Below are 26,932 nucleotides of genomic sequence, written 5' to 3'. Positions count from 1 at the left end.
GAACTTCGGTTTTCATTGTCTTCGGTTTTCATCAGTTTCGGTTTTCATTGATTTTTTCAGTGAAAAATTTGTCTCGGTTTTCATCGATTTGCAGTAAGGTGCAGGGGTGTGTGGAGAAAAATCTACTCTGAAAAGCTGCTGCTGTCCAAGCGCTTTGGTGGCAAACTTTTTTCACATCACCTCCTACATGGTCAATGGAACTGGAGATGCTGGGATTTGAACCCAGGGACCTTCAGCACACTGGCCCACCACTCAGCCACAGCCTTGCCCCAATACATACAATAGATAGGCAATGAAATATTCTAAGAGGATGGTTATGGGTCAATTAGAGCAGGGTGAGATAATAGTTGGTTTTTAGTGTGCTATTTGCTGACAGTTGATTGGTTTTGAATTATATACTGGGATTTTTGTATGTTATATTATTTTTAATGGCAACTGTTGTCAGCTGCCCAAGTCCCCCTCGAGTGTGTTGGGGGGGCGGGGAGGAAGGAGGACATACAAGTCAGAATTCTAAATAAAATAAATAAATATGCAACTGGCCTGCAACGTTTTATAGACAGGCACGTACTGTGGATGAAAATGCCCTGACATCTGGAGGTCACTGCAGATAAGGTCCAGGGTAGCAGTTTTGTAGATTTTGAAATGAAGCCCGTTTCCTAATGACAGTGAACATCTGGCAACCAAGCTTGCAGCAGACTGTGGGAATACAAGGAAATCGTTGGGGGGGGGGGGAGCAGCAGTGGGGCAAGAGGCGCCTGCTTCACCTAAAAGACCTCCGATTCTGTAATAAACATCTTCGGTCCTATTATACTCTCCTGTCTTGCTTTCTCCATAGTGCTCCCAAGAGCATCCATTCTTTCCCCCCATTTTATCCACCCCACAACTCTGTGTGGTAGGTTAAAGTTGAAGCCATGATGATTGGCCCTCCACCTCACAGCAGGGTTGCCTTGAGGATATGGGGAAAGGGGCAAAGAACTGTGTGTGCCACTGCCACCCCAAATCTCTTGAAGGGAGGGGGTGGTGGTGTAAAGCAAATATAGGCAAATTTTGTGGAGACTTCCCCAACCTTACATGACTCAGTTATGCCACTGTGGGTACCTTTCCATTTCCTTGGAAATAATTCCACATCAGTTCCAGCAACTGGTGGGTCACGTCCCTTCCCTCCAGCAACGGCAGGGGTGAGATTGGGAATAATGCTATGGATATGCACTTGGACAGTGAATGCTTCCATTTGGAAAAGCGCAGTTTGTTTGTTTTTTTACATTTTTCTGATCGTTTCATGCTTTGAAGGTTACTTTGGGATCTGATGGGGAGGTGCAGCCATTCAAGAAGGAAACAGTCTTGGTACAAACACCCCCTTTCCAGGAGGAGCAGAAGAGAGCCTTTGCTCCATCAGATCCCAAAGCAACTTTGCAAAGCGATTGAGAGCCTTTGCTTGAAAGCGCTCTAAGGCAGCGCCTCTTTAAACGTGTTGCTCTCCCACCTCTCTTGAAGAAAACCTTAGGACCAGTGATGGCATTCAAATAATTTAACAACCGGTTCTCCCACCTCTCTTGAAGAAAACCTTAGGACCAGTGGTGGGATTCAAATAATTTAACAACTGGTTGTTTACAAGCACCATTTTAACAACTGGTTCTGTCGAAGTGATGCAAACCGGCTGAATCCCACCACTGCTTACGACCCCCACCTCCTATAAATCCAGCCTAAACTTCAGACTTAGCATCTTTTTATCGCCTGAAAATGCAAAGCTTTTCTTTTTTCCACCCAGACCCTAAAACTTAGCCTACTCCGGAGTCAACTAAAAACTCATCCTCCTGGAAATGAACACCAACACAAGCAATGAAAAGCATTCAGTGAAAAGAAATTCTGTGAACGTAAAAGAGCAACGGATAGTTGGCCTGCACCTCCTCTGCAATCTGTCCATACTATTTATTTGGAGCAACAACCTATGCATAAGCAAAGATGGGTTCTGGCACGAACAAGATGCGCTGCCTTTCCTTCTCCATTGCTTCAAGGTCGGGGTTTTTAAAAAATCTGACGCAGCATGAACGGCGTCACTAATTCTGCCCATCAGTAGTCGACTCCCTTGATCACATCTTGCTTTTCCGTCCTAGATATCGTAATATTAGGCCTGATTTTGCTGCACTCTTTCCCAGTTGGGTCTGAGACCTCGTCTTGACGGTGTAAAAATGATCAATCTGCTTAATAGCCCAGAAGTGGAGATCTCTAAAGCTGCAGCTAAATTTCTTTTGAAAGTTTCATGCGTCCAGAAATAAGTTTGAGTGTTTTTGCCAAGACTAACCTTGTATTATATCTTGGGGTTGTTGTTTTTTTTTTAATTTGTTCTGTAAATGCCAAATAAAGGTCACTGAACTGAACTGTCCATAACACTGTCTTCAGGGAGAGGGACCCACAGATTAAGAACCCCCCAGCCCCAGTGTGTGTGTGTGTGTGTGTGTGTGTGTGTGTTCAGGGAGGGAGGGAGCCTTGTTTGCAGCCGTGTGAAAGAGCCTGAGAGAGGAGCAAGGGAGCTGCAGAGCCAAGCCAAGCCGGCGGGGCGGGGCGGGGGAAGGAGCCGGGCCCGGAGCTCAGACAGCCTGGCGCCAGCAAACACCTGCAAGCCTCGCACAGGAAGACAATGGCAAACACAGGTGGGGGAGTGCTGTCAAGCCAGGCCTCTCCCCGCTGTTAATCACGGCTGATTGCATCAGTTGCCAGCGCTTGCCAAGACCCACCAGCGGCAGCAGCCGGCCAGAGTTGTGCTTTGTGTGTGTGTGTGTGTGTGAGTTTTCTTTCGTCCGTCCCCCCCTTTTGGTGCTAATTTAAGGCAACTTTGCATGAATTTTCCCCCCTCTTCTCCTTTCGGCACAAAAAGGAGGAGGGGGGAAGGAAACGGGAGGGGGGAAGTTTCAGGGTAAGACTGAGGGAATAAAAGCTACACCCACCCCCCCCCCCGCGGTTTGCCTCCTTTCCCCCTCCCTGTGCAGCAGATATGAAAGGAAATGAATCAGCTGTCCTTACTCACAAGAGGAATCCGAAGTGGTCTGCCAGGACCAACTTTCACGTTGATAGTTTTCCCCACACTTTTTTGAAGGTCGTTCTTTTTGTCTCCTTCCTTTTTTTTCTTTCTCCTTCCTTGTTCTCTTTCTGTTTTCCTTTTTCTATCTGTTTTCCTGCTTCTCTCCTGTATTTTCTTTCTACTTCCATATTCTTTCTCTTGTTTCCTATTCTCTTCCCCCCCCCCCCATATTCTTTCTCATTGTTCTCTCTGTGCTTGGTTTTTGCATTATGACTGCTGTAATTTTTTCCCTTCCCTTCCTCTCCCTACATGAGAAACCTTGTGAGATTGATGGGGCTGAGAGAGTTCTGAGAGAACTGTGGCTGGCCCCAGGTCACCCAGCTGGTTTCATGTGTAGGAGCGGGGAAACAAATCCAGTTCACAAGACTAGAATCCCCCACTCATGTGGAGGAGTGGAGAATCTCACTCTGTTCTCCAGATAAGAGTCCAACACTCTTAACCACTGTACCACACCTCACCAGCCTGGCAGGTGCCCTCAAAGTGTCCATGACTGAGCTTCAATGGTGTAGCGCCAACGGGGCTGGGTGGGGCACGATGCCCTGGGCAGAGCAGAGGAGGGGGCATGGCTGGGCTGCGGAGTGGCCATGTCGGGGCATTCTATGGCGGGGGATGGCACTGCGGTAGAGGCGTGGGGCGTGCGTGCGCCCCCGGGCGCAATTCCCCCTCGCTTTGCCTTTGCTGAGCAGCCCCCTGAATTTTTTGGCATGATGCTCACACCGATGCACTGAGGTTCCGTGGCAGATAGCACAAAGTAGGAGGAACTCCCTCCCTGCAAGGAAAATGTCAGAAAATAAGGTTGCTATCATGCAAGCTAGTAGTAATGCATCTTCAACCCAGCTCTGAAGTGGAAGTCAACTCAGCAGTTCTGTAACAAGGCAAGAAGGTGTAGTGGTTAGATTGTCAGGCTAGGATCCGGGAGTTCCAGGTTTGAATCCCCACTCTGCCATGAAAGCTCGCTAAGTAAGCTAGCCTCACACTTTCCATCTAATTACAGGGTTGTTGTTGCAAGGATAAAACGAAAAGTGATAAATTATTGTGAGCTAGGTCCCCATTGGGAAGAAAATCCAGGTATAAACATATACATAACTAAAAGTGAGGCTTGGTGTCTTAGGTAGCATATGACGGGCATAAACTCTTGTCTCTCACATGCCTGCACCAGGACGCAACTGTGAAAACACTTTCCTCCGTATTCCTCAGGTATTTTTACATACAGCACAGCTACGGACTCTTGTAAGAGTTCACAAAGCCAGACTTCCTGTGCACAGCTTAAAGAGGAACAGGGAAGAAAACAGCTGCTCTGGGCGGAGGAAGCTGGTACCTCGAGCGTTATCACTGACCAAACCTACACTGACAGAGTCCATTATGTGTGGCGTGCCTGCGGAACTACTTGCCACAGCACAGACTGTGGGATGGACAACATAACTCAGGAGGGAGCAACTGGAAATGGTCTTCTGTTTCCAAAGAAGATTGAAAGATCATCCGTGATGCCTGAAATGCAAAGTAATAACCCTATGCAGTGTAGTGATTAGAGTGTCTAGCTGGGAGCTGGGAGAGTCAGGTCTGAAACCCCACTCTGCCCCTGGAAGCTTTCCAGTGACCTTGGGCCAGGCGCTGTCTCTCAGCCTCATTATCTAACAAGGTTGCATGATTGGAATTAATTAAGGTACCTGTTTTGGCTATGATGTTCTTTTACGTTGCATTTTATTCCATGCAGAGATCTCACTGTAAATAAACTGGCTGACTGACAAGCTGGTTGTTGTGATGATAACATCGAGAAGGGAGAAATGAAGTGTGCCACCCGGAACAGGATTTTTTAAAAGTGCTAATGACTAGAAAAGGGTTTATGTAGGTGCCTTCGGAGTGAAAAATGTCCCCTGTGCTTATGAATCTAAACCACTGGGGCAGCCAGCATTTCATGTTGGTGTTCTGAGGAAGAGATGGCACATAGAGAGAAACGCTCCACGTTGCTTCCTGGCTGGAGTGACCACTTAGTGCCTCTTGTCCTGCCTGCTTGCTCAGCCAATTAAATTCTAAAAGACAAAGCATCCCTTCAAGGCGTTCGGCTAAATGCTGAGCATGATTTCATGCACTGAGCTGGGAAAACTTTGTGTTTCAATTAGAAAAAAAAAACAGTCAGGAAACCTGTGAGAGTAGGTTGCTTTCACATGGAAGTTTTTCTCTGCTTTGATATCCAAACTGGAGCCTCCGCATCGATGTGATTTTATGCTCCAGTAGTCCTTCCCTTGTCCTCAAAATAATCTTTCCCAAAACCACCTCGCTACAGTCGTTTTGAGAACAGTGCAGCTCAAGTGTCTTATCACATCAACTGAATGGGCCATATGGGCCCTGTTTTCCTTTCATCAGCCCCTTGATGTGCCACCCTGTTTCCCAGTTCTTTTAAAAAAAAACCTCCTCTGGCGTCAAGGCAGGGAGGGAAATGCAAAGGAAATGGTGGCTGATGGAGGAAAATGCACAGGAAACTTCTGCATGTGCTGCCAATTCACAGCCACATACAGGCAATGAATGCAAAAGATAAGTCTTCTTGCTGTGTGGATGCAGCCACCATGATGATGATGAAGAAGAAGAAGAGGAGGAGGAGGAGGAAGAAGAAGAAGATGAGGAGGTGGAGGAAGAGTAGTAGTTTGGATTTATACCTCACCTTTCTCTCCTGTAAGGAGACTCAAGGTGGCTTACAAGCTCTTTTCCCTTCAATGTATTGTCGAAGGCTTTCATGGCTGGAATCACTGGGGTGCTGTGTGGTTTCCGGGCTGTATGGCCGTGTTCTAGCAGCATTCTCTCCTGACGTTTTGCCTGCATCTGTGGCTGGCATCTTCAGAGGATCTTTTCCCTTCCGCTCCCCACAACAGATGCTTTGTGAGGTAGGTGGGGCTGAGAAAGTTCCAAAGAACTGTGACTAACCCAAGGTCACCCAGGAGTGTAGGAGTGCAGAAACACATCTGGTTCACCAGATAAGCCTCTGGCACTCAGGTGGAGAAGTGGAGAATCAAAGCCGGTTCTCCAGATTAGAGTGCACCTACTCTTAATCACTGCACCATGCTGGCTCTCCAGGGATATACCCTCTGTTTTAATGAATTATGCACAAGGTTTGCAGCTCCGACTTCTTTCCATTTATCATGGAAATGTCCAGTTAATGCAGGCCCTTGTCCTGTGCTACGCCTGTAAATTCAGAGGTAGCAAGAGGAGATGCGGCACCTGCAATGAGGGGGTGGGAAACTTCAATGATGCCAGGTGATGTTGGAAACTATGCAGATAACATGTGGGCCCATTAGTGGGTGGTGTAATGATTTCGGGCATTGGACTTGGATTGGGAGAAGCACATTTGTATCCCTGGTCATCAGTTAACCCCCCTCATCAACCTGGGGGGGGGGGTCAACTCTCAGCCTAACCTACCCGCATAATTATTGTGTGAGGATAAGCCCCCTGTGAACTGTATGGAGTTCCTTGGAGGAAATGAGTTGATCAAGGAAAATTGGCAAGGGTCCTACGCAACTTTGACAGCCTGTTCCTGAGAGCCCCTTCAAAGGGAGCTTGCATCGTTGGAGTGAAAATCAAGCACGCATTCTGATTCAGCATCCTGAGCATAGTTTTTAACCCTGATGGTTGGCCCTGTGCATTAATATTCCTGCGAATTAACACTCCTGCTTGCCCCCTTGCCCAGGGGAAATGACACATGGGGTTTCAGGCAAACTTCTGCTCTTCCATCTCACCCTCGCCTACTTGAGCAAGGCCTTACACTTAAGGGGGGTTCTCGGGTTCAAACCCCTCCCATTGCATGCCCGGCTTGCTTGAAACAATGCATGGAATGGAATAGCCAGAAAACCCTCAGCCACCGAACCCATCCCATAAAAAATCTACATCACACACCCACACCACCAACTCATTTGTCTGCCCCATACAGATGCATGGATGCATCTCTTGGGAATGTGTCCCTCCTGGGTCATCTTGTACGCGCAAGAAAATCCAGTTGTGAAATATTGTTATACTATGGGAGCACAATAACCAACTGTGTAGATGCAAATTTAGACTGAAGCAACTCCACACAGAATGGAGCAGTTACTCATCTGGGGCTACATAAACCGACTGTTCCCACCAGCAGTGCAGCCAAAGATATTTGGGGTCTAAGAAGATCAGTCCTCAGGAAAGCAGCGCAACAGGTTTCAAGGAACACACAGATGCTTCTAGCATAGAAACAGCCGGTCAGCATTTAGCTAGATCAGCTTCACAGGTGTACTGACCTTAACTAAACCCATCATTTTGACATGATAAAGTTTCAGTTGCTATGCTAAGGGTCTTGTGGCTATAGCTTGTGGCTATAGATACATGATGATGCAGCAACTTACTGTGGCTAAGCTGATCTGGGCATGGCTGGTGCTTGGTTGAGATGCCACCTGACAGTCTGATTAGTTCTATGGAAGAAAGGTTGTATATTGCTAAAAAATTAATATGTCAACAACAAATTCTGCTGCCCCCCCCCCCCCGGGGCTTCATTCATTGCCAATCTAGTTGCCTAATTTATACCCCTAATGGGAACGCAAAGCAAGTAACAGCGGCGTTCTGTCCTCCATTTTATCTTCACAACAACCATGTGAGCAGCGGTGGGATTCAGATCATTTAACAACTGGTTGTTTACAAGCACCATTTAAACAACTGGTTCTGCCCAAGTGGTGCAAACCTGCTGAATCCCGCCACTGCATGTGAGGCAGGCTAGGCTGAAAGAGCATGGATATGGACTCGCCCAGCAAGCTTCCATAGCAAAGTGTGGATTTGAAGTTGAGTCTCCCAGTCTGACACTCTAACCACTACACTCTCTACCACTGCTTTGACCAGAAAGACCTGAGTTTTTGGTCTATACTTGCATGATCTTCAACACGCCACTAAGGAAAACAGGGACAGCACAGTCCTTTTTCTCACACCAAGGATCATGGCCTAAGCCCAAATGGCCCAAATAGAACGCAGCTGAAGGTTCTCTTCCATGACAGTGAATTTGTGCCTTGTGCAGTCAGTCCATGCATTTCGCAACAAAAATGTAGTGCCCAGGGACCATACTACCAGGATATGAGAAAAGCTGCCTTCAGACCATTGGTTCCTCAGGAACACCATTGTCACCTTTGACAGGCAACCACTTGTCCAGGTCAACATGAGTTGTTACATCATTGGAAACATTAAAGGCAGCCCAATAACGATCTATCCAAATTTGAGGAGGAACGTTGAGTTTCTTAGGGTTGACTTCATGCTTCAAATGGTTGGAATCAGCTTTCCCAAAAGGTCTTGCCATTGTTATATTTTAACAGCTGAAACCATCGGGCCCATTCCTTTTGGAAAATCCAATCTCATTCTTAGGAGTTTAGTATCTTGATTTAAAAAAAAATTCTGTCAGTAGTAATTATCTAGGTTTTCCTAATCATTTGATCTACAAAATTCTTTAGATGTAGACTTTTTAGGGTCTTGGGTAGTGATCCTTCCTATCATCTACTAAACAGATCATTTTAACTGAAAATGCTGGTGGTTGAACCTGAGACGGTCTGTATTTAACTGTCTGTATTTTGCCCTGATGTTCTTTCACTGAGAGACACTGAGAGACAGTCCTTCCCACGGCTTCTCGACATCCATTTGCGTCTCTTTCTCAAAGCCAAGAGCCCATTCTGCCTTTCCTCCCACTCAGTGGAGCAGGAGGTACTATAGAAAAGCCCAAAAGGCACCACCTTTGCATCTATAGAGATCACCTGTTTGGAAACAGCTACCTCCCTTGCATGCTGACGCATGGCTTGCAATCTCCCAACACATTGTGTGATGAACCTCAGCACCCACCCCCCCATTCTCAACATTCCCCAAGTGTCAAGAGGCTCAACAAGATTGGGGGACTCCTACAAGATCCTATTCTAGTTTCAGAGCCAAGGAAGGGTTTGCACTTTAGACTGGAGATACACGGGGGGGGGGGGGGCAAATTGTACTACGAGCCGTTCGGAACACTTCAAAGCGAGCTTTGCCAGCATGCAAAATAGAAGGCAGAGGTCTACATGGCACTGTCATGTATTGACATGCATGCACATTAAAGGAAAGGCGCATCCACCCCCCACTCAGACACTCAGTTCAGATATAGCATGAGACACAGTTTACTTTATGAAGTCATAGTTTGGCTTGTAGGTGATTGTTCACATCCTGGTTTGCCTCAACAAATGCTGGCTCAATTGCCTGTACTTGAGTCAAGCATCTTTGTAGCAAGGATGAGTGTGGAAGAGCCAGTGGGGAACAAACCCACAGAACAAACCCACAAGGGTGGCCCAAGAGACAGTGTGTGGGTTTGTGCATCATGCACAAGAATAAGTGTGAGTGGTCCATAGTAGAGTGGCCCATGTTCAGATAACCGCTCAAACCATCACCTGTGTGATCCAATCATTGATTCATGGCAGGTCTGAAATTTCTGCCTTCTATCTAGGAAGCAACTGGGCCCTGAAAACTGACAGCTCTAGAAACCCGCGCCAAATTTTGATGAGACATTCCACAAAGGCCAAAATTAGGACAACCTATCTATCTTTTTTTATCCTATCACGTGACTTAGTGTTGCACACCGGCCTCTTTCCTCCTGTTTTTCTCTCTCTCACAACAACTCTGTGAGGTAGCATTTGGCTGAAAAGGACAAACTGGTGGGGGATTGAACCCCAGTATCCTAGCTCCTAATCCTACCACTACTCCTAGCTCCTAATCCTACCACTACACCACACTACCTCTTTCAGCAATTATGCCAGGCCAGATTCCAGAAAGTAGGAAGTGTTTCTGATAGAGCAGATGGGTTGGATGGAGAAGGTGCAGCTTTCAGAAGACAAGGGTGGCCCAAGAGACTAGAAGGGGCAGGAAATCCCAAGGCTTTGTTCTGAAACAAACATCATCTCCAGGTGTGGATCTGGCGACTGTCTTGGCATTTGCATCTCTGTTATGTTCATTGACTGTGAGGGCAAGTGGGACCATTTTCAGGAACATCACTGTTTACAAGATCTTGTCGGGCTGCTTCTTACATCTTGTGGCTCATTTGATTCCAAACAGGAAGTGATCCAGCCACCTCCTGCTCACCGCTCCTGACTGCCAAAATCCACACCTTTGCGTACAAAAGTGTTCCTCGGCTTTTATTTAGTGTGTGTTCTGAGGTTGTCTGCAAAACCAGGTGCTCTTTAGGGAGTGTTTCCTTCGGTGTCAGCCATCAATCATGAGCCTGATCACCTGGGATTATGTACACCAAAGCCGGAGTTGTTCCTGTTATGTGGAGTCATGGATGGATTTTTCCTACCAGCATGGCATGCACCCCCCCATGTGACCCTCCCCCCTGAACCCCAGTTAATATTCCCCACATGTTATGCTAAACCAGACCACTTCAATCGGATATGGGCTTTCAGAGGCAACACCTGTACAGATACATCACTGCCAACAACTTAAGAAGGTATGATAAGCTACAAGAATCCCCAGGGCTTTTTCCAGTTTTTACTTTAAAAGGGAGCTTCTTTAAGGAGAGGGAAAGCTAAAGGAAGGGGGAAGAGAGAGAAGACAGACCTCCTATTCGGAACAGAAGGCAGTGTGGTGGCTCTGCGGATGTGGAACTCACACCAAATTTTGTATGCTGAGTTCCCAGGTTAAATTATCCCTGGTGTCTGCAACGAAAGAGCCTCAGGTTGTCAAGTTAGGAAAGGAGCCAGCATGGTGTAGTGATGAAGAGCAGATGGATTCTAATCTGGAGAACCAGGTTTGATTCCCCACTCCTCCACCTGACTGGCAGAGGCTTATCTGGTGAGCCAGATGTGTTTCCGCACTCCTGCATTCCTGCTGGATGATCCTGGACTAGTCACAGTTCCTCAGAATTCTCTCAGCCCCACCTACCTCACAAGGTGTCTGTTGTGGGGAGAGGAAGGGAAAGGAGTTTGTAGGCCACCTTGAGTCTCCTTACAGGAGAGAAAAGTGGGGTATAAATCCAAAACTCTTCACTCTTCTTTGTTGAGATCTTGGGGAACCAGCTAATGCTAGCAAAGTCGACCAATCATGTATAGCACATTTTGATGAGGAGGGGCCAAAGCTCTGTGGTAGACCTTTTACTTCACTTACAGCAGCAGCAGAAGAGGAAGAGTTTGGATTTATATCCTGCTTTTCTCAACCATAAGGAGGCTCAAAGCAACTTACAAACTCTTCCCTTCTCTCTCGCAACAGTCTCCTTGTGAGTTGGCTGGGGCTGAGAGAGTTCTGAGAGAACTGTGACTACCCCAAGGTTACCCAGCAGGCTTCATGGGTACAAGTGGTGAAACAAACCTGATTATCCAGATTAGGGTTCACTGCTCTTAACCATTACGCCATGCTGGCTCTCAAGATCCTAGGCTCAATTCCTGGCATATTCCTTAAAAGATCTCTGGCAGGAGGTATAGGGAAAGACCTTTCTCTTCCCAAGACCCGGTAGACAGATTACCAATCAGGGACAACAACCATGATTAAACAATGGTTTTTCTAGAGTTTTTAGGGCAGTTTCATGTGGTCAAAGCTCTTAAGGAACTTTTGCCAGCGTGGTGTAGTGGTTAAGAGCAGGATTCTAATCTGGAGAACCAGGTTTGATTCCCCACTCCTCCACCTGAGTGGCAGGGGCTTATCTGGTGAACCAGATGTGTTTCCGCACTCCTGCATTCCTGCTGGGTGACCTTAGACTAATCACAGTTCTTCGAAACTCTCTCAGCCCCACCTACCTCACAAGGTGTCTGTTGTGAGAGAGAAGGGAAGAGTTTGTAAGCTGCTTTGAGCTTCCTTACGGTTGAGAAAAGCAGGACATAAATCCAAATTCTTCCTCTTCTGCTGCTGCTGTAGGTGAAGTAAAAGGTCCACCACAGAGCTGTGGCCCCTCGTCATCAAAATGTGCTGTACATGATTGGTTGACTTAGCTAGCATTAACCGGCTGTGGGGAGAGGAAGGGAAAGGAGCTTGTAAGAAGACCTTGAGTCTTCTTACAGGAGAGAAAGGTGGGTCCAAACAAGTCCTCCTCCTCCTCCTCTTCGCCGCCGCCGCTGCTCTGGTCCCCTCCATTCCGCATGACACAAAGTAGGAACGCCTTGGATTTCGCAGTCAAGGTGTTCAACAGTCGGACGGGCTGGGTCCTGACTGGGCTGATCAGATGTGAGCTGATCAGTGGATCCATTCAGTTCAGCACCTGCCAAACAGGTTTGGGTTGCGCTTCTGCCAAATGGCACATGTGTAAAAATGCTGCCGATTCACGCAGATTGGCAGCTATTAACATTGCCAAGGACTCCCCTGATCTGGATGGCCCAGGCTCGTCCAATCTTGTCAGAGCTCAGAAGTTAAGCAGGGTTGGCCCTGGGTCAGTACTGGGATGGGGGGCCACCAAGGAAATCCGGGGTTCTTGAGCAGAAGCGGGCAATGGCAAAATCAGCTCTGTTGGTCTCTTGTCTTGAAAACCCCACAGAGTCACCATCATAAGTCAGCTGCAACGTGACAGCACTTGACACACAAGAGCATGGGTGTCAAATTCATGGCCCTCCAGATGTTATGGACTACATTTCCCATCATCCCCTGCCAGCATCTGGCAGGGGATGATGGGAACTGTACTCCATAACATCTGGAGGGCTGCGAGTTTGACACCCGTGCACAAGAAATATTAAAGCGGACACTGAATAATAGGGGTTTTGTGACAATGTAAACAGTTGTCTAAGTGCTGCAAGGAGAGCTTGACTTGAACCTGGGCCGCAGCAGCAACAACAAGTGTGGGGCCTCGTTTCCATCTGCTAACCTTTGCTCCAGAGATGCTTAATGTCTCTTGCCATGCGGTGCCGTGGAAGCTTACTGGGGAACCTAAGGCTCATAACTTTACCACCATCCAATGGTGGGTTGCCATGAGGATGACATGGAGAAGGTAAGGACAATGTTGTACATTCCTTTGGGTTCCCCTGGGAAGAAAGCAGGGTGTAAATATCTAAATAAACCCCACCTCCCAACTAAGGCCTTCATAGAACAGGTACAACAAAACCTATTGAATCAATAGCCTGTACTCCATGTAAGCGTATCCCATAGTAAATCTGTTCATCTTTCAGACTCCTTGGACTTATTTTTCCCCCTCTGTGCATCGCATTGCAGAGGACTGCCCAACCTCGGGATGCTCCGGGCTGACTGCTGACATGATCTATAAAGAGCTGTTTTGCAACAAGCCCGAAACAACTGTACAGCTGGGTGTGAGTAGGAGGCTGAAGTTTACTCCGGCTTGTATTTTTTGCTGCTCGCTGACTTCGATGGCTTGCTAATTATACAGGACTGTTTACAATCCCGCTCTCAGTTCCTCCCCACTGAGGTAGGCCAGTATTTAGTAGGGCCAGGTAGGCAGGCGAGACCGAGAGGAAACAATTGGGGCCAAGCAGGCTTAGAAAGATTCCAGCCCAGCTGGGATTTGAATTCGGGCCTCCCCGGGTTCAAAGCTTACCCAGCGCTGCAGACCACAACAGGGCCTCATTGAAAGCAGGCAGATCTTCGACTCGATTGCCGGCTACATGACAAACACTCGCATTAAAAAAAACAGCGTGCTGAAAGCGTAGAGAGAAATTGCCCAGCAAGGAACGAACACACACAGCCCCAACCTCAAAACCAAACCGTACCCAAATCACTGCCTGCAATTCAGCACCTGCAGTTTGCATGGAAATCAAGGGGGCTCTCAGACAGCAACAGGCATTCAGTGCTGTCCCGTTTTGGGAGGGGGGTTAAGTGGTTTTCTTTCCACTGACCCCATTGTCTACAGATAAAGAACTAGTGTGCTATGCAGGTTAGAGCAGGGGGTGTCCAACTCTGGTGCTCCAGAGGTTCATGGGCTATGATTCCCATTAGCCCCTGCCAGCATGGCCAATTGGCAGAGGTGTAGCTCCAAGGGAATGGGGGGTGCACAATGCACCGGGTGCACGCCCCTAGGGCAGTGGTGGCGAACCTTTGGCACTCCAGATGTTATGGACTACAATTCCCATCAGCCCCTGCCAGCATGGTCAATTGGCCATGCTGGCAGGGGCTGATGGGAATTGTAGTCCATAACATCTGGAGTGCCAAAGGTTCGCCACCACGGCCCTAGGGGATGTGGTGAGGGTGTGGTGGGGGCACTCTGGGGCAGGGGTGGAGGACGCACTGGTTCACCGGGTGCTTTCCCCCCTTGCTACGCCTCTGCCAATTGGCCCTGCTGGCAGGGACTGATGGGAATTGTAGTCCATGAACATCTGGGGCACCAGAGTTGGACACCCCGGGTTAGAGTATCAGACTGAGGCCCCTTCCACACATGCAGAATAATACACTTTCAATCCACTTTCCATGCACTTTGCAGCTGTGCGGAATAGCAACACCCACTTTCAAATAATCGTGAAAGTGGATTGAAAGTGCGTTATTCTGCATGTGTGGAAGGGGCTCAGGATCTGGGAGTCTCGGGTTTAAACCCCGCTTCCCATGGAAGCTCACTGAATGACCTCGAGTCAGTCACATGCGCTCAGCCTAACCTATCTCGCAGTGTTGTTGTGAGGATACAATGAAGGAGAGGAGAATGATACAAGCCATCTTTGAGGAAGGCAGGGGATTTCATTCTCCATAACCTTGTGAGGTCAGTTAGGCTGAGTGTGTGTGACCGGTCCAAGGCCACCCAGTAAGCTGCCGTGGCAGAGTGAGTGATTGAAGTTGGGTCTTTCACCCCCTAGTCCGACACTCTAATCCAGGAGTCTGCAACGTGTGGCTCTCCAGATGTTCATGGACTACAACTCCCATCAGCCCCTGCCACCATGGCCAATTGGAGGACGCACCGGTGCACCGGGCGCTTTCCCCCCTTGCTACGCCTCTGCCAATTGGCCATAGTGGCAGAGGCTGATGGGAATTGTAGTCCATGAACATCTGGAGAGCCGCAGGTTGCAGACCCCTGCTCTAACCACTACACCACGCTGGCCTCTACATTAAAAATGTAGCAAAGATCAAGTGAGAAGGCAGGATGATGAAATCCAGATCCACTCGCTCTTCTGGGCAGGCTCTTTACTTTCGGTTGACGGAGCCACCCATCCCTTAAAATGAACCTGGGGGTGGAGAGTGTCAATTGGAATGACATCTGAAGAGACCAAATCTCTTGACTCTCAGTCTGCACTAGGTTTCAAAATGCTGGGAAGGGGGTCATCACAGAGCTGTTATGATAGAGATGGCAATGCAATGTGTAAGACACAGCTGAGCTGAAGATGGGGGGTGGGATGAGCCCTTCTCACCGGCATTCAACTGAACTCCTGCCCCGAACTCCACGGGGAGTTCAGGGCCAGGGCACAGTTGCAAGGGGGCCATAGCCCTGCAATGAGCCCCCAGTAAGTCATGCCTGGGGCTCCAGCCCTCTTCCCCGCACCCCATAGCTACAGCAGTGCACAGTGCCGGTTATTAATGATGATGTATTGGTTTTTTACATCTGCTCCGAGGCTGGCTACCGAGGCCCAGTTGTACATGCTGGGGACTCATAGGAGGACCATCTCAGTAGCCACATCTAAGCAGTAAAACTCCCCCATTAAACAGAATTGGCACCATCTTGGCATACTTTCCAGCATCATTTGAAAATGTCGTGTAGTGGTTAAGAGCAGGTGCACTCTAATCTGGAGAACCGGGTTTGAGTCCCCGTTTTGCCACTTGAGCTGTGGAGGTTTATCTGGTGAGCCAGATTAGCTTGTGCTGTCTGTCACACTGAGGTTTGGAATGCTTTAAAAACTATTTGGGTTTTTTTTTAATGAATTTGATTTTTGATGCCTTATTCTGTTGATTGTTAACCATCATGGGTGACAGGATATCAGTTTACCAGACTAATGAAAATCATATTGCCTTAACGTGACTACGTGGGAGGGCAAAATATGATTCCACCCCTACTCCTAGTGGCAGTCCTGCTTCATTGACAAAACCACCAGTACAGTGACAATGACAACCTAGGATCTGGGAGAACCTGGTTCAAATCCCCACCCCACCACAGAAACTCACTGGCTACCCTTGGGCCAGTCATTGTATCACACTAGCCTATCTCGCAGGGTTGTCGTTGCAAGGATTAAACAGACGTAGGGAGAACAACACTGAAAAGGACTTCAGGTCCCTCTGGGGAGAAAGGCAAGCTATAATGAAGGGGGTATAAATATCCAAGTAAACAAGCACAGACCATGACCTAGAATATGTGTTTTCTTTGCCCTCTCCTTTTAAAACATTCAGCCTGGTGCTAGCTCCGGAGGACTCAAAAGCTTGCATAGTGTTGCGTTATTTTGGACGGTCTCTGGTACTACACAGTTTTCATTTTTCGGCAAAAGTTATACATGCTGTTTAGGCTTCTGCCAGGATGGTTGTCAGAGTCAAGCCTGATGCAATGGAGTGCGCCAAACATTTGGAAACAAGAAACCAAATCTGAAGAACTTCTGGCCTGGAATGCTTTCCAATGTGTTCACAACCTTGTGATTTGTAAAGAGCTGCAGCTTAGAAAGGCCGGGGCCTTCAGTCCTGAGAGGATCTGCCGAAGTTCCTGACATGCCACCAGGGACTGTTTCCCACAAACTGAAAAGCCCCGGCCTTCACTAAAGGAAGAAAGTGCCACCGAAGCCCTTGATACTCAACTAACATCAAACTCGAGCATCTCATTAAGAGATTCCAAAAGGGCCTTGTGGTGGCAGTTGCACAAGCCGAAAGGCAAATTGGTCTTTTATCCACCCAGGTGTGCAAAGTGCAAACTACAGGTAAACAAGCACACAGTTGCATGTAATTATTTACTGCGCGTGATGCCCAACAGACTGAGAGTCGAGATGTGGTATCTTAGTTATAGTATGTTGAACTAGGATGGGGAAAATCCCTTTGGACGCTATATGCTTTTTTCTGAGTATGGTTTTTATGTATTTATTTCATGTGCTTTTACTTTTTTTCTGCTGGAGAACCGAAGCAGCTTACAGCATTCTCCTCCATTTTATCCTCACATCAACCCTGCAAGGTAGGTTAGGCTGAGTGTGTATGACTGGCCCCACGCAGGTCACACAGCAAGCTTCCATGTCAGAATGGGAGAATTTGAACCTGGTTCTTCCAGACCAGGGGTCTGCAACCTGTGGCTCTCCAGATGTTCATGGACTACAAATCCCATCAGCCCCTGCCAGCATGGCTAATTGGCCGCAGGTTGCAGACCCCTGTTCCAAACCCTAGTCTGACACTTCAATCAATACACCACACTGCCTGTAAGATTGACCAGTGCGATCTAGGAATTCTATGCTCAAAACCTGATTCTCAGTTATTCGGGGTCTAATTTAGATGATGGTGCCTTATGAGGAGTGGGGTCTTAGGATTTCTCCCACTGGGGAAACTTAATGTATATGAAGGAGGATGTTTTAGATAATGGCGAAGGGGGTGGAACTCTTTCCTACACTGTCATCCTAATCTAACCCGGGTCCCTGTGTACTAGGGAATGCAGAACTCCCAAGAGCACCTCTGTTGAATAAACTCTGGGACATACTTGGGGGAAATATATTGTATCAGACTAGATCTGTATTGTATTATATTTTATTGTATTGTATCAGGCTAGATCTGGAAAACCGAGCAGCAGAAGGCCATTGCTTTCGCAGTCTGCATGTGAGCTCCCAAAGGCACCTAGTGGGCCACTGCGAGTAGCAGAGTGCTGGACTAGATGGACTCTGGTCTGATCCAGCAGGCTAGTTCTTATATTCTAAGGTTCAAATCCCCACTCAGCCTTGAACACTCACTGGGGGATCATGGGTCTGATTGCTCTCTCTGAGTCTAACCTTCAACACAAGGTTAAAACAGAGGAAAAGGGGGGGGGGGCACTGTTGTTAGCTACACTGAGTCCCTTGAGGAGAAAAGCAGGTTATGAATATGTTTTCAACATTTCTTGGGTTAGGCTAGACCCCTGTTTCCCTAAGCGGAAAGGAGGAATAAAGATATTAAGATGTCAAAAGAGTTCTAGTATGGTAGGGTTGTGGAGATATTATTGCAAATCTTTCTTCCTTCCTCCTCGACCTGGTTCCTTCCTCTGTGCACATTATTTATTCCTCCTCTGAGTTTCAGGCTGCCTCAAGATTAAGGTAACTGCTGTCCCTCCCCGTCCCATCCCACCTTCTCTACCACACATGCAAAGAGAGCACATGTATTCCTTTCAGCATCTGTGCAGCTGTCTGAGGCGTATGTCATCCCACGCAACCCCATCACCTCGCTTCAGCTTTGTAGCTTTTCCCCTCCCACACTTTTGGTTGCCATCCTGTGTGAGAAAGAGAGACAACAGGGTGACAAGAAAGTTTACCCAAATGTAGATTCAATGCTCCAGAGCACAGGTGTCAAACTTGTGGCCCTCCAGATGTTATGGACTACAGTTTCCATCACCCCCTGCCAGCATGATGCTGGCAGGGGATGATGGGAACTGTAGTCCATAACATCTGGAGGGCCGCGAGTTTGACACGTATGCTCCAGAGCTACTGGGGGCATAGACCCTGCCTTAAATACCACACTCAGTTGTTATATTCACTGGGATGCCCTTACGTCTGTCTCCCCCAGCCTCATTACCACAACCTATGTTCTGATGACAAAATGGAGGAAAGAAGAGCTGTAGACACCAGGGGTGTACCACCCAGGGGGACATATGGGGTCAAATGTCCCCAGGCTGCAGCCATTTAGTCACGTGGGGGGGGGGGAATTGCCCCCACACCCCTCCTTCTTTTCCCCGGGTCCATACACTAACTTCAGATTAGAATCCACCAGTTCTCAACTACTACGCCATGCTGACTCTGGAGAGAGAGAAAAGATCCCTTGAATAAAGAATGCACGTCTCTCCTGTCTGGTGTAGTGGTTCAAGTGTTGGAGCAGGATCGGGGAAAGCCAAGCTCATATCCCCACTCTGTCGTGGACACTGGCTGGGTGACCTTGGTACAATCACAAACTCAGCCTAACTTGTCGTGAGGATAAAAGGGACGTGAGGAGAATGATGTCGGCCACTTTGGGTCCCCTTTGGGGAGAAAGACAGTGTAAAAATGAATTAAAGTCAAAATATGTTGAAGAACACAGTTAAAGACTCTTGTGGCAAGGAGGTAAAGATCATCCGAGAAATAAGATCCCATTCAGCCTCTGGTCAAGGGCATTTTATTATCCCTAATTGGCCAGGGCTTGAGTAGTGACCCTTCACCCTCTTTGTTTCTGGAGTCCTTCTGAAGTCAGACAGGTCCACTAAGAGGGTTTGTGGTCTGCCTATTTCAGTGGTAGCGAACCTTTGGCACTCCAGATGTTATGGAGTACAATTCCCATCAGCCCCTTCCAGCATGGCCAATTGGCCATTTTGGCAGGGGCTGGTGGGAATTGTAGTCCATAACATTTGGAGTGCCAAAGGTTTGCCACCACGAGCCTATTTCATGGGAGTTTACTGTTGGATAATAGGCTTGTGGGGATGGGTCTTCCCCTGGAGCTTCCAGAATGCTTGAGCCCAGTTTGGTATAGAGCACAGGTGTCAAATTCGCAGCCCTCCAGATGTTATGGACTACAGTTCCCATCATCCCCTGCCAGCATCATGCTGGCAGGGGGAGATGGGAACTGTAGTCCATAACATCTGGAGGGCCATGAGTTGAGGTTAAGAGTGGTGGACTACCATCTGGAAAACAGAGTTTGATTCCCCACTGCTCCATGTGAGTGGTGCATTCTTACCTGGTGAACCAGATTGTTTCCCCAACTCCTCCACAGGAAGCCTCCTGGGTGATCTGGGGCTAGTTACAGATCTCTTCAAACTCTCTCAGACACATCTACCTCACAAGGTGCCCAGGTGGGGAGAAGAAGGGAAGGGGATTGTAAACCACTCTGAGGCCAATTATTCACTGGTGCTCTGCCCTGCCAGGAGGGTAAGTTTCCTCCAGGGCAGAGATTTCTGTACAGACGTGATCCCACTTATGGCGCCAAAGATCCTGGAAGCCCTGCAGTTAGTGAGAGTGGGGAAATCCCGATGTTTCCCCTCACTTTGAGGTTTCGCTCCATCCAGGTTGCTCCCTCGTACAACGCAACATTGAAGATTGCTGGCATTTTTATCCCTTTAAATGTAATATCAGTATTCCTTATACCGATATTGTGCAGACTATCATTGTTTTGAGGGGGTTTTGGATTGACAACTGGCATTTTCTGGAAAAAACAAAACAAAAATAATGCCAGCAGCCTGCAAAATATCAGTCTGTGCACAATATCAGGCTCAACATTTAAACAGTTTTTTTAAAAGCCAGCAATCTTCAATGTTGTTTTGGACGAGGGAGTGACCGGGAAGTGGAGGCAGGCAAGCCATGCAAGCCATGTAGCAGGAAGTGGGGCATCTCCTCATGTGTAAACAAGGAAACGCAAGGAGACCCCACTGCAAAGACACTGCAAGGCGAGGGGCATCACGGGAAGCACTCCATGCATAACGGGCCTAAGACTCCTTACAGTAGAGAAATGCAGGCTATTAAAACCAACTCTTCTTCTTCTTCTTCTTCTTCTTCTTCTTCTTCTTCTTCTTCCTCCTGGGTTAGGGGAGACCATGGAAGGTTCCTTTCCCCTTGAGGAGCCTTCCTCCCATATAGAGGTGAGTCCAGGGCAGGATTATTTTGTTGAAATCCTTACAGGGTAAGGTGGTGGTGGTGGTGGGGGGGGCAGAAAGACTACCCCAAGGCGACTTGGGGAGTCTGTAGCAGAGAGGTAAGATTTGCCCCAGGGACTTTCCAGATCACAGCCACTTATACTACATCTTCTCCTACCCTGACACATACAGGCATAACAGAGGTGATTCAAAAGTCACAGTGGGTGGATTCAGACTCTTGGCTAATGGCAGGTTACTATGTGGGAGGAGGGGATGTTCTGGCACACTCATTTTTCTGGTTCTAACAGGAAACCAGCCAAAGCATCTAGGTTCGAGTCCCAGGTTGGTACCTGACTCACCTGGATGGAGTCCCAGCAACTTGGAGGCTCCCAATGAAGCAAGGTGACCTCTTTGACTTAAGCACATTCTTGCAATGTACGAGTCAGCTTAAACATCAGAAGTTTGCAAAATGTGGAATGGATTGCCTCTCTCAGGAGGCCACAAGTTGCTCAAAACATACCATGCTCACCAGCTGTTCATTGAATTGCTCTTGGTTATAAATGGGGATCGAGTGGAGCGGGTGGCTAGTTTTAAGTTCCTGGGTGTTGTGATTAGAGAGGATTTAACCTGGGGCATTCAGACTGCCAGGGTGGTTAAGAAGGCCCAGCAGAGATTGTATTATCTGAGACTTTTAAGAAAACAACAACTGAATGAAAAACTGCTGGTGACCTTCTACCGCTGTGCCATAGAGAGTGTCCTGACATACTGCATCTGTGCATGGTTTGCCAGTTGCATAGTGGCAGATCGGAAGGCGCTCCATAGGGTGATTACTACTCCCCAGAGAATTACTGGATGTCCTCTCCCCTCTTTGGAATAACTCTATAATTCCTGCTGCCTAAAGAAAGTTCAGAATATTCTGAAAGACCTGTCTCACCCTGCATACTCTTTTTTTGAAACATTACCATCTGGCAGACGATATAGGATAATAAAAACAAGGACAACTAGGCTCAGAGATAGCTTCTATTCTAGAGCTGTGGCTATGCTGCACTCCATGGTGTCATGTTGTTGTGGCTGTGGCTGTGTAGGGATGGTTGGAAGGAGGATTGTGGAAGATGGGGTGTGAGGAGTAAAGAAATGTGCATCGGGGGATGTTTGTATTTTCGTTGTGTGTGCACAATGACATTAAAGCAGTGGTGGGATCCAAAAATTTTAGTAACAGTTTCCCATGGTGGTGGGATTCAAACTGTGGCGTAGCACCAATGGGGATGGGCAGGGCATGACAGGGGCGTGGCCGGGCATTCTGGGGGCGGGGCATTCCTGGACGGGGCTGTGGCAAGGACGCAGCCACTGCGCCAGTCCTTGGGCGGGAAACGAATGCACGCAGGCGCAGGCTGCCACGCACGCCGGTGCACCTCCTGCTAGACTGCTTCAAGTTCTGCGTGCTACTGCTGAGAGGAGTGGCGTAACTAAGGCAAAAATCACATGGCAAAATCACCAATTAGTAACCCCCTCTCAGCACACACAAATAATTAGTAACCTACTCTTGGGAACCTGTGAGAACCTGCTGGATCCCACCTCTGCATTAAAGTTTATCTCATCTTATATTTCCCTCTCAGTTTATGTTACCAACAAGCCTGGAGAAAAAGATCTTTTCCCTCTAATAGAGGTTTAATGTGTGGAAATGTCAAGTGAAGCTTTTCCTGGTATAGAAGGACACAACACCTCCTAGTAAATAACATCCCATCAAGCCTCCATTAAAGTGATAGGACATTTTTTTTCCTCCAGGCAATTGGCAATCCTACTGAGGGCACTGCGCTTAGTGGGCTGCTCCTTTTAGAAGTCCCTTGCAGCTGCAGACTTGCAGCAGTCATGAACCACTGTTGCCTACTTTCTATTTCAGGTGGGAAAAGAAGGGAATCGACAGAGATGAGAGGGAAGAGGGTCTGATCCTTCCAGAAGGGCCGACTACTGGGTGTGCCACCAGTTGCCCAGAAAGGGCAGTAGATGATGGGATGGCTTAATATTCTTTTGAGGGAAACGAATGGGGAAATGAATGATCCATTCCACCAGGAACTTCTGTAACTGTGTTGTTGAGCCTTATTGCTGAAAAATATTTCAGCACATAGGAACCGTTAGCATCAAGAAAGAATAAGTCAAACTCGAAGATCTGTTTTACTGACTTACAAGATCCTTCTTGTTTTATTTCTTTTATTTGTTTACTTCATTTATATCCCACCTTTCTCCCCAGCAGGAACTCAAAGCAGCTTATATTATTTTCCTCCATTTTATCCTCACAACAATCCAGTGAGGTGGGTTCAGCTGAGTATGTATGACTGGCCCAAAGTCACCCTGCAATTTTCTATGGAAGTGTTTTTGAACCTGGAGTCTCCCAGATTGTAGTCCAACACTCTTAACAGTTTATTTACTGTGTCTCTTTACAGATGCAAGCATGAGACACAGCAGCAGTCTGTGTAAAGAAGAGGTGTCCCAAGCTGGGTGCAGAAAAGGGGAATGTAAGGCAGATTACAAAATGTTCAAAAAAAATTCGGACAATGAGAGCCAATAAATAACACATTAGGATTTAGATTACAATTAGAATTAGGATTTAGAATAAGAAAACAATGCAAACAGAAAACTACCTAAGGCATGATATATGGATTACAAAGTAAGATCACGCTCCTCTGGTTGCCTTAAAGGTAAACTCTTGTTTTATTTTGCTGTTACAGAGTTTCCCATCTGGAATGATGATTGATTCTAGTTGTTGTTTTTTTAAAGCTGGATTTGGCAAAGGAGAAGCACCCAGTTCTGTTACAAAATACAAAGTTTGACATGGGACTTCCACCCACAAGGGTCAGTTGGAGCTCACATGCCTAACAACAAGCAAGATGTGCAAATTCCCATATTGCACATAGCAGTAAATGCTGGCATTCAATGCCTTGGCATTTTGCCATGTTCTCTGCATCACATGAATCAGCTCTGAGATTAAGGCAGCATGAAATACCTCTTAAATCACAGTGAATATGCAGTATGATTACCATCCCCCTCTCTTTTGGAAGGGCACAGTGAACCATAGACATTCACAGGCATGGTCTCTCCCAGATGGAATGAGCAAGGGTGCCAATCTCCAGGTGGCAGCTGGACGTCGTCCGCTGTTACAGTGGATCTCCAGGCAACAGAGATCAGTCCATCTGGAGAAAACGTTTTTAGTGACATTATACCCCACTTCAGGTGGCTTTTTATACCCCAGTGAAGTCTCTACCTTCCCCGCATGAAGTCGGCCCGCGAGGGTCGCAAGGAAGAGGCGAGACGCAGCGATATCATCCGGTGGAGAGAAGCCAGCAGCAGGAAGCGTGATCCATGGATCTGGCGACTCTGCTATGGTCTGGTCCCTGGCACCTTTTATTAGGGTTTTATAAGAGGCAGGACGGAGGCGGGAGAGCGGGAGAATACCGTACAGTACATGACTCATGGGGTTGCCTACGTGAGAGAGGAAACGTTCCTGTCTGGGCCTAATCCATACCTGGGGGTATGCGCCCCTTTGTCCCTTTGTCTGGGGTGTCTTGTGACGGTGAGTCAGGCATCTCATGACCTATGACTCACGGGGGCCTGGGGACAGGTGAGCGTGTGCACCCAGAAGGGCACAGATGGCACAGGCATTCCTGCGCTCTTTCTGAGGCTCTGCTGGGTTCACGGGGCTCATCCCTACACCCAAACCCCACTCTGCTCAGGCTCCACCTCCAAAATCTCCAGGTGTTCCCCAGCCTGGAGCTGGTGACCTTAGGAGCCAAAGTCCGACTATGTGACCAGCATTTCATCTTTTCTGAAGAACCCTCCATCACAGTGAGTTCTGTGAAGATTAGGGTCTCCAAGACCCTGAAGCGGAAAAAAAGGCTTAATAGCCGATTATGCACAGTGAGGTTCCTGCGACTTCAAAGGGAATTGGTCAGGGAGTCTTTGCTTCAGGGCATGTTTGGCATTATTACCCACTGCCCTGTTTGCAGTGGGGCAGGCATTACCCATCAGCTGGCTTTCTGCTTGCGTCTGGGGTGGGGTGGGGTGATGTTTCGTGAGTTCTGTATCACGCATGCATGCTTTAATTTTTAACGTAATCCTTAATTTTAACTTTAATCTTATTAGTATATCAACCTATCAATCTATTGATAGATCAATATATCAACGTAAAAAAGTGAACTGTCTTGAATACGGCATCGGTACTGTTTGCTTGAGCACTGATTGTCTTTTATGGTGGGAAGTGAAGGGGGAGTAATGGCAGTGGACAAACTGCAAAAACCGCAAAAGGAGAACAAGGGAAAGGGAGAAACACGCAAAACAGCACAAGGAAGTGTGTGTGTGGGAGGGGGTAAAACTAGGCAGGCTGACTGCAGGCAGAAGGAAGAGGGCCACAGGCCCACTGGCAAATCTGTCCCACCCTGGCAGCGAAGCAAAATTAAAACCGTGCTATAAGTAGATTTGCTTGCCGCAGAGAAAGTGGAAAGTGAAAGTGGTGCTAGAGGAAATTAGCCTGTACAAAATAAAATCTTGCCACGGTGAACATTTGCCTCCACCATGTAGTGAACACCTTGTGGTTAATCAGCCAATGTGTGGAAACTGCCAGGTGAAACTTTCCATGGCATGGAAGTAAATAACTTCTCCTAGTCAATAATATCCTATTAAGTCAAAGGGACAGATCAGTTTTTCTGCGGGATGTTGGCAACCCTCACAAAGACCAGAGTTTACCTTGTTGATTTATTTGAGGAGAGATTTAAGGTTGAAGTTCTCTTTTCACCCCTGGCAGGCATCCAGCTGATGGCAGGACAGCAAGTGACAGGCAGTTTTGGGATTTGGTTTTTTTTTTGTTAGCAGGCAAGCCCATGGTAACACACTAGGGGTTTTGGGGGGGGGGGCAGGGGTTGGCACAGATCTACATTAGCACTATTAGATATTGGCAAGGTCATCCCATGGCATAGCCCACTGGCACCTCTAGACAAGGAACATCTTGGGCATCCCTCCCCCCCCCCCATTGTTGAACCTTTAAAAGCAATATTTAACTATTTAGAATAATTTACGTGGTCTCTCATGTGAAACTGTCCAAGGCAGCTTACAAAATAATACAAAAAAAAACAAAAAAGTTATTAATTAGAATGTAGATTTTTTTAAAAAAATTAAACCAGAATATAAAAACAGATAACTGAACAGTTTAAAACTGCAGTTTTCAGACAAAAAAAGCATGCTATAAAATGGTGGTACAAGATCAACCCCTTGGGGGAGCAAAAATGTTTTGGCTGGAAACATTTAACAATAATAATTTGCATATCTTATTTTTAATTTGATATTTATTTAGATATTTCTATCTCACCTGTTTCCTTGGCAGCATCCTAAAGTGGTTTACAATATCATTTTGCCCTCCTTCCTGTGAGGTAGTTTAAGCTGCAAGTGACTGGCCCAAAGCCATGCAGCAAATGGAGATTTGAACACAAGATCTATGCCATACTATCTCTTTAACTGGCTTGGTCATTCCATGGCTAATGCAAGATTTGCACAAAGGATTTATCATTGTCATCGAAGGTGATAAACTAGGCCCCTGTTGTTCTTCACGCCACAGACACAAATGAGAACAACTTGTTTGAGTTTGACATTTATTCCAAAACAGCCAATTATGTTGTGGTATCAAAGATACCACAGTTGCTTCCCAAGGACACTCTCTGTTGAGTGGGCAGTGACATCCTAGATCAGGGGTCCCCAGCATGATAGCACCGGTTATATGTGCTTCTGGGAAGTGGGTGGGGCCATTGCAAGACAGAACCAGTGACTGGCTGCCTTCATGCACATAAAGGAGCTTTTCACTTGGATCTTCCCACTGCTCACTAAGGGAGGATTGTGTTGACAGGATCTGTGAATTAGGGTTCTCCCTGTATCTATTTTATCCTCCCTTTTCCCCTTTGGCCATTCCTCCCCTTGTCATGGGTCTTTATATTCCCCCTCCATTTTCCTTTATTTTTTGTGTGTGGGGGGGGAGGGAGCATTAGAGAAAAGACGCACAGAGAAAAAACAGGCATGTGTGAGAGCATTTGAAAGGAGACACATACAGAGACACAGAAAAAGCAGACACTATGCTACATTGTGCATTAGAAAAAGATTCATACACACAGAGAAAGGGATTTAATTTAACGTGACCCTAGATTGGGAGCTCAGCTGAATCTTGAAGAATCACCATTAGCCAACACTAACAAAAAATATTCTCAAATGTCAGAAATAACAAT

At 47.3% G+C, this 26,932-nt stretch overlaps 1 protein-coding gene across 1 annotated transcript in view; it reads right to left on the bottom strand.

Moving 5' to 3' along the window:
* The window catches only part of CATSPER4 (cation channel sperm associated 4), a 63,135-nt gene extending 44,486 nt beyond the window's left edge, over positions 1 to 18,649 (bottom strand). Inside the window, exons 1-4 of the mRNA XM_048501624.1 lie at positions 18,629 to 18,649; positions 18,289 to 18,350; positions 15,346 to 15,422; positions 13,554 to 13,616 (exon numbers count right to left, since the gene is read on the bottom strand). Of these exons, the coding sequence (XP_048357581.1) occupies positions 13,554 to 13,616; positions 15,346 to 15,422; positions 18,289 to 18,350; positions 18,629 to 18,649 (223 nt within the window). The remainder of the gene's footprint in view (positions 1 to 13,553; positions 13,617 to 15,345; positions 15,423 to 18,288; positions 18,351 to 18,628) is intronic.
* Between the last annotated feature and the right edge of the window lie 8,283 nt (positions 18,650 to 26,932).

Source organism: Sphaerodactylus townsendi, linkage group LG06 (assembly GCF_021028975.2).
Source record: "Sphaerodactylus townsendi isolate TG3544 linkage group LG06, MPM_Stown_v2.3, whole genome shotgun sequence".
In the NCBI taxonomy this organism is placed as follows: Eukaryota; Metazoa; Chordata; class Lepidosauria; order Squamata; family Sphaerodactylidae; genus Sphaerodactylus; species Sphaerodactylus townsendi.
This window is presented reverse-complemented; position numbering and strand designations above follow the sequence as displayed.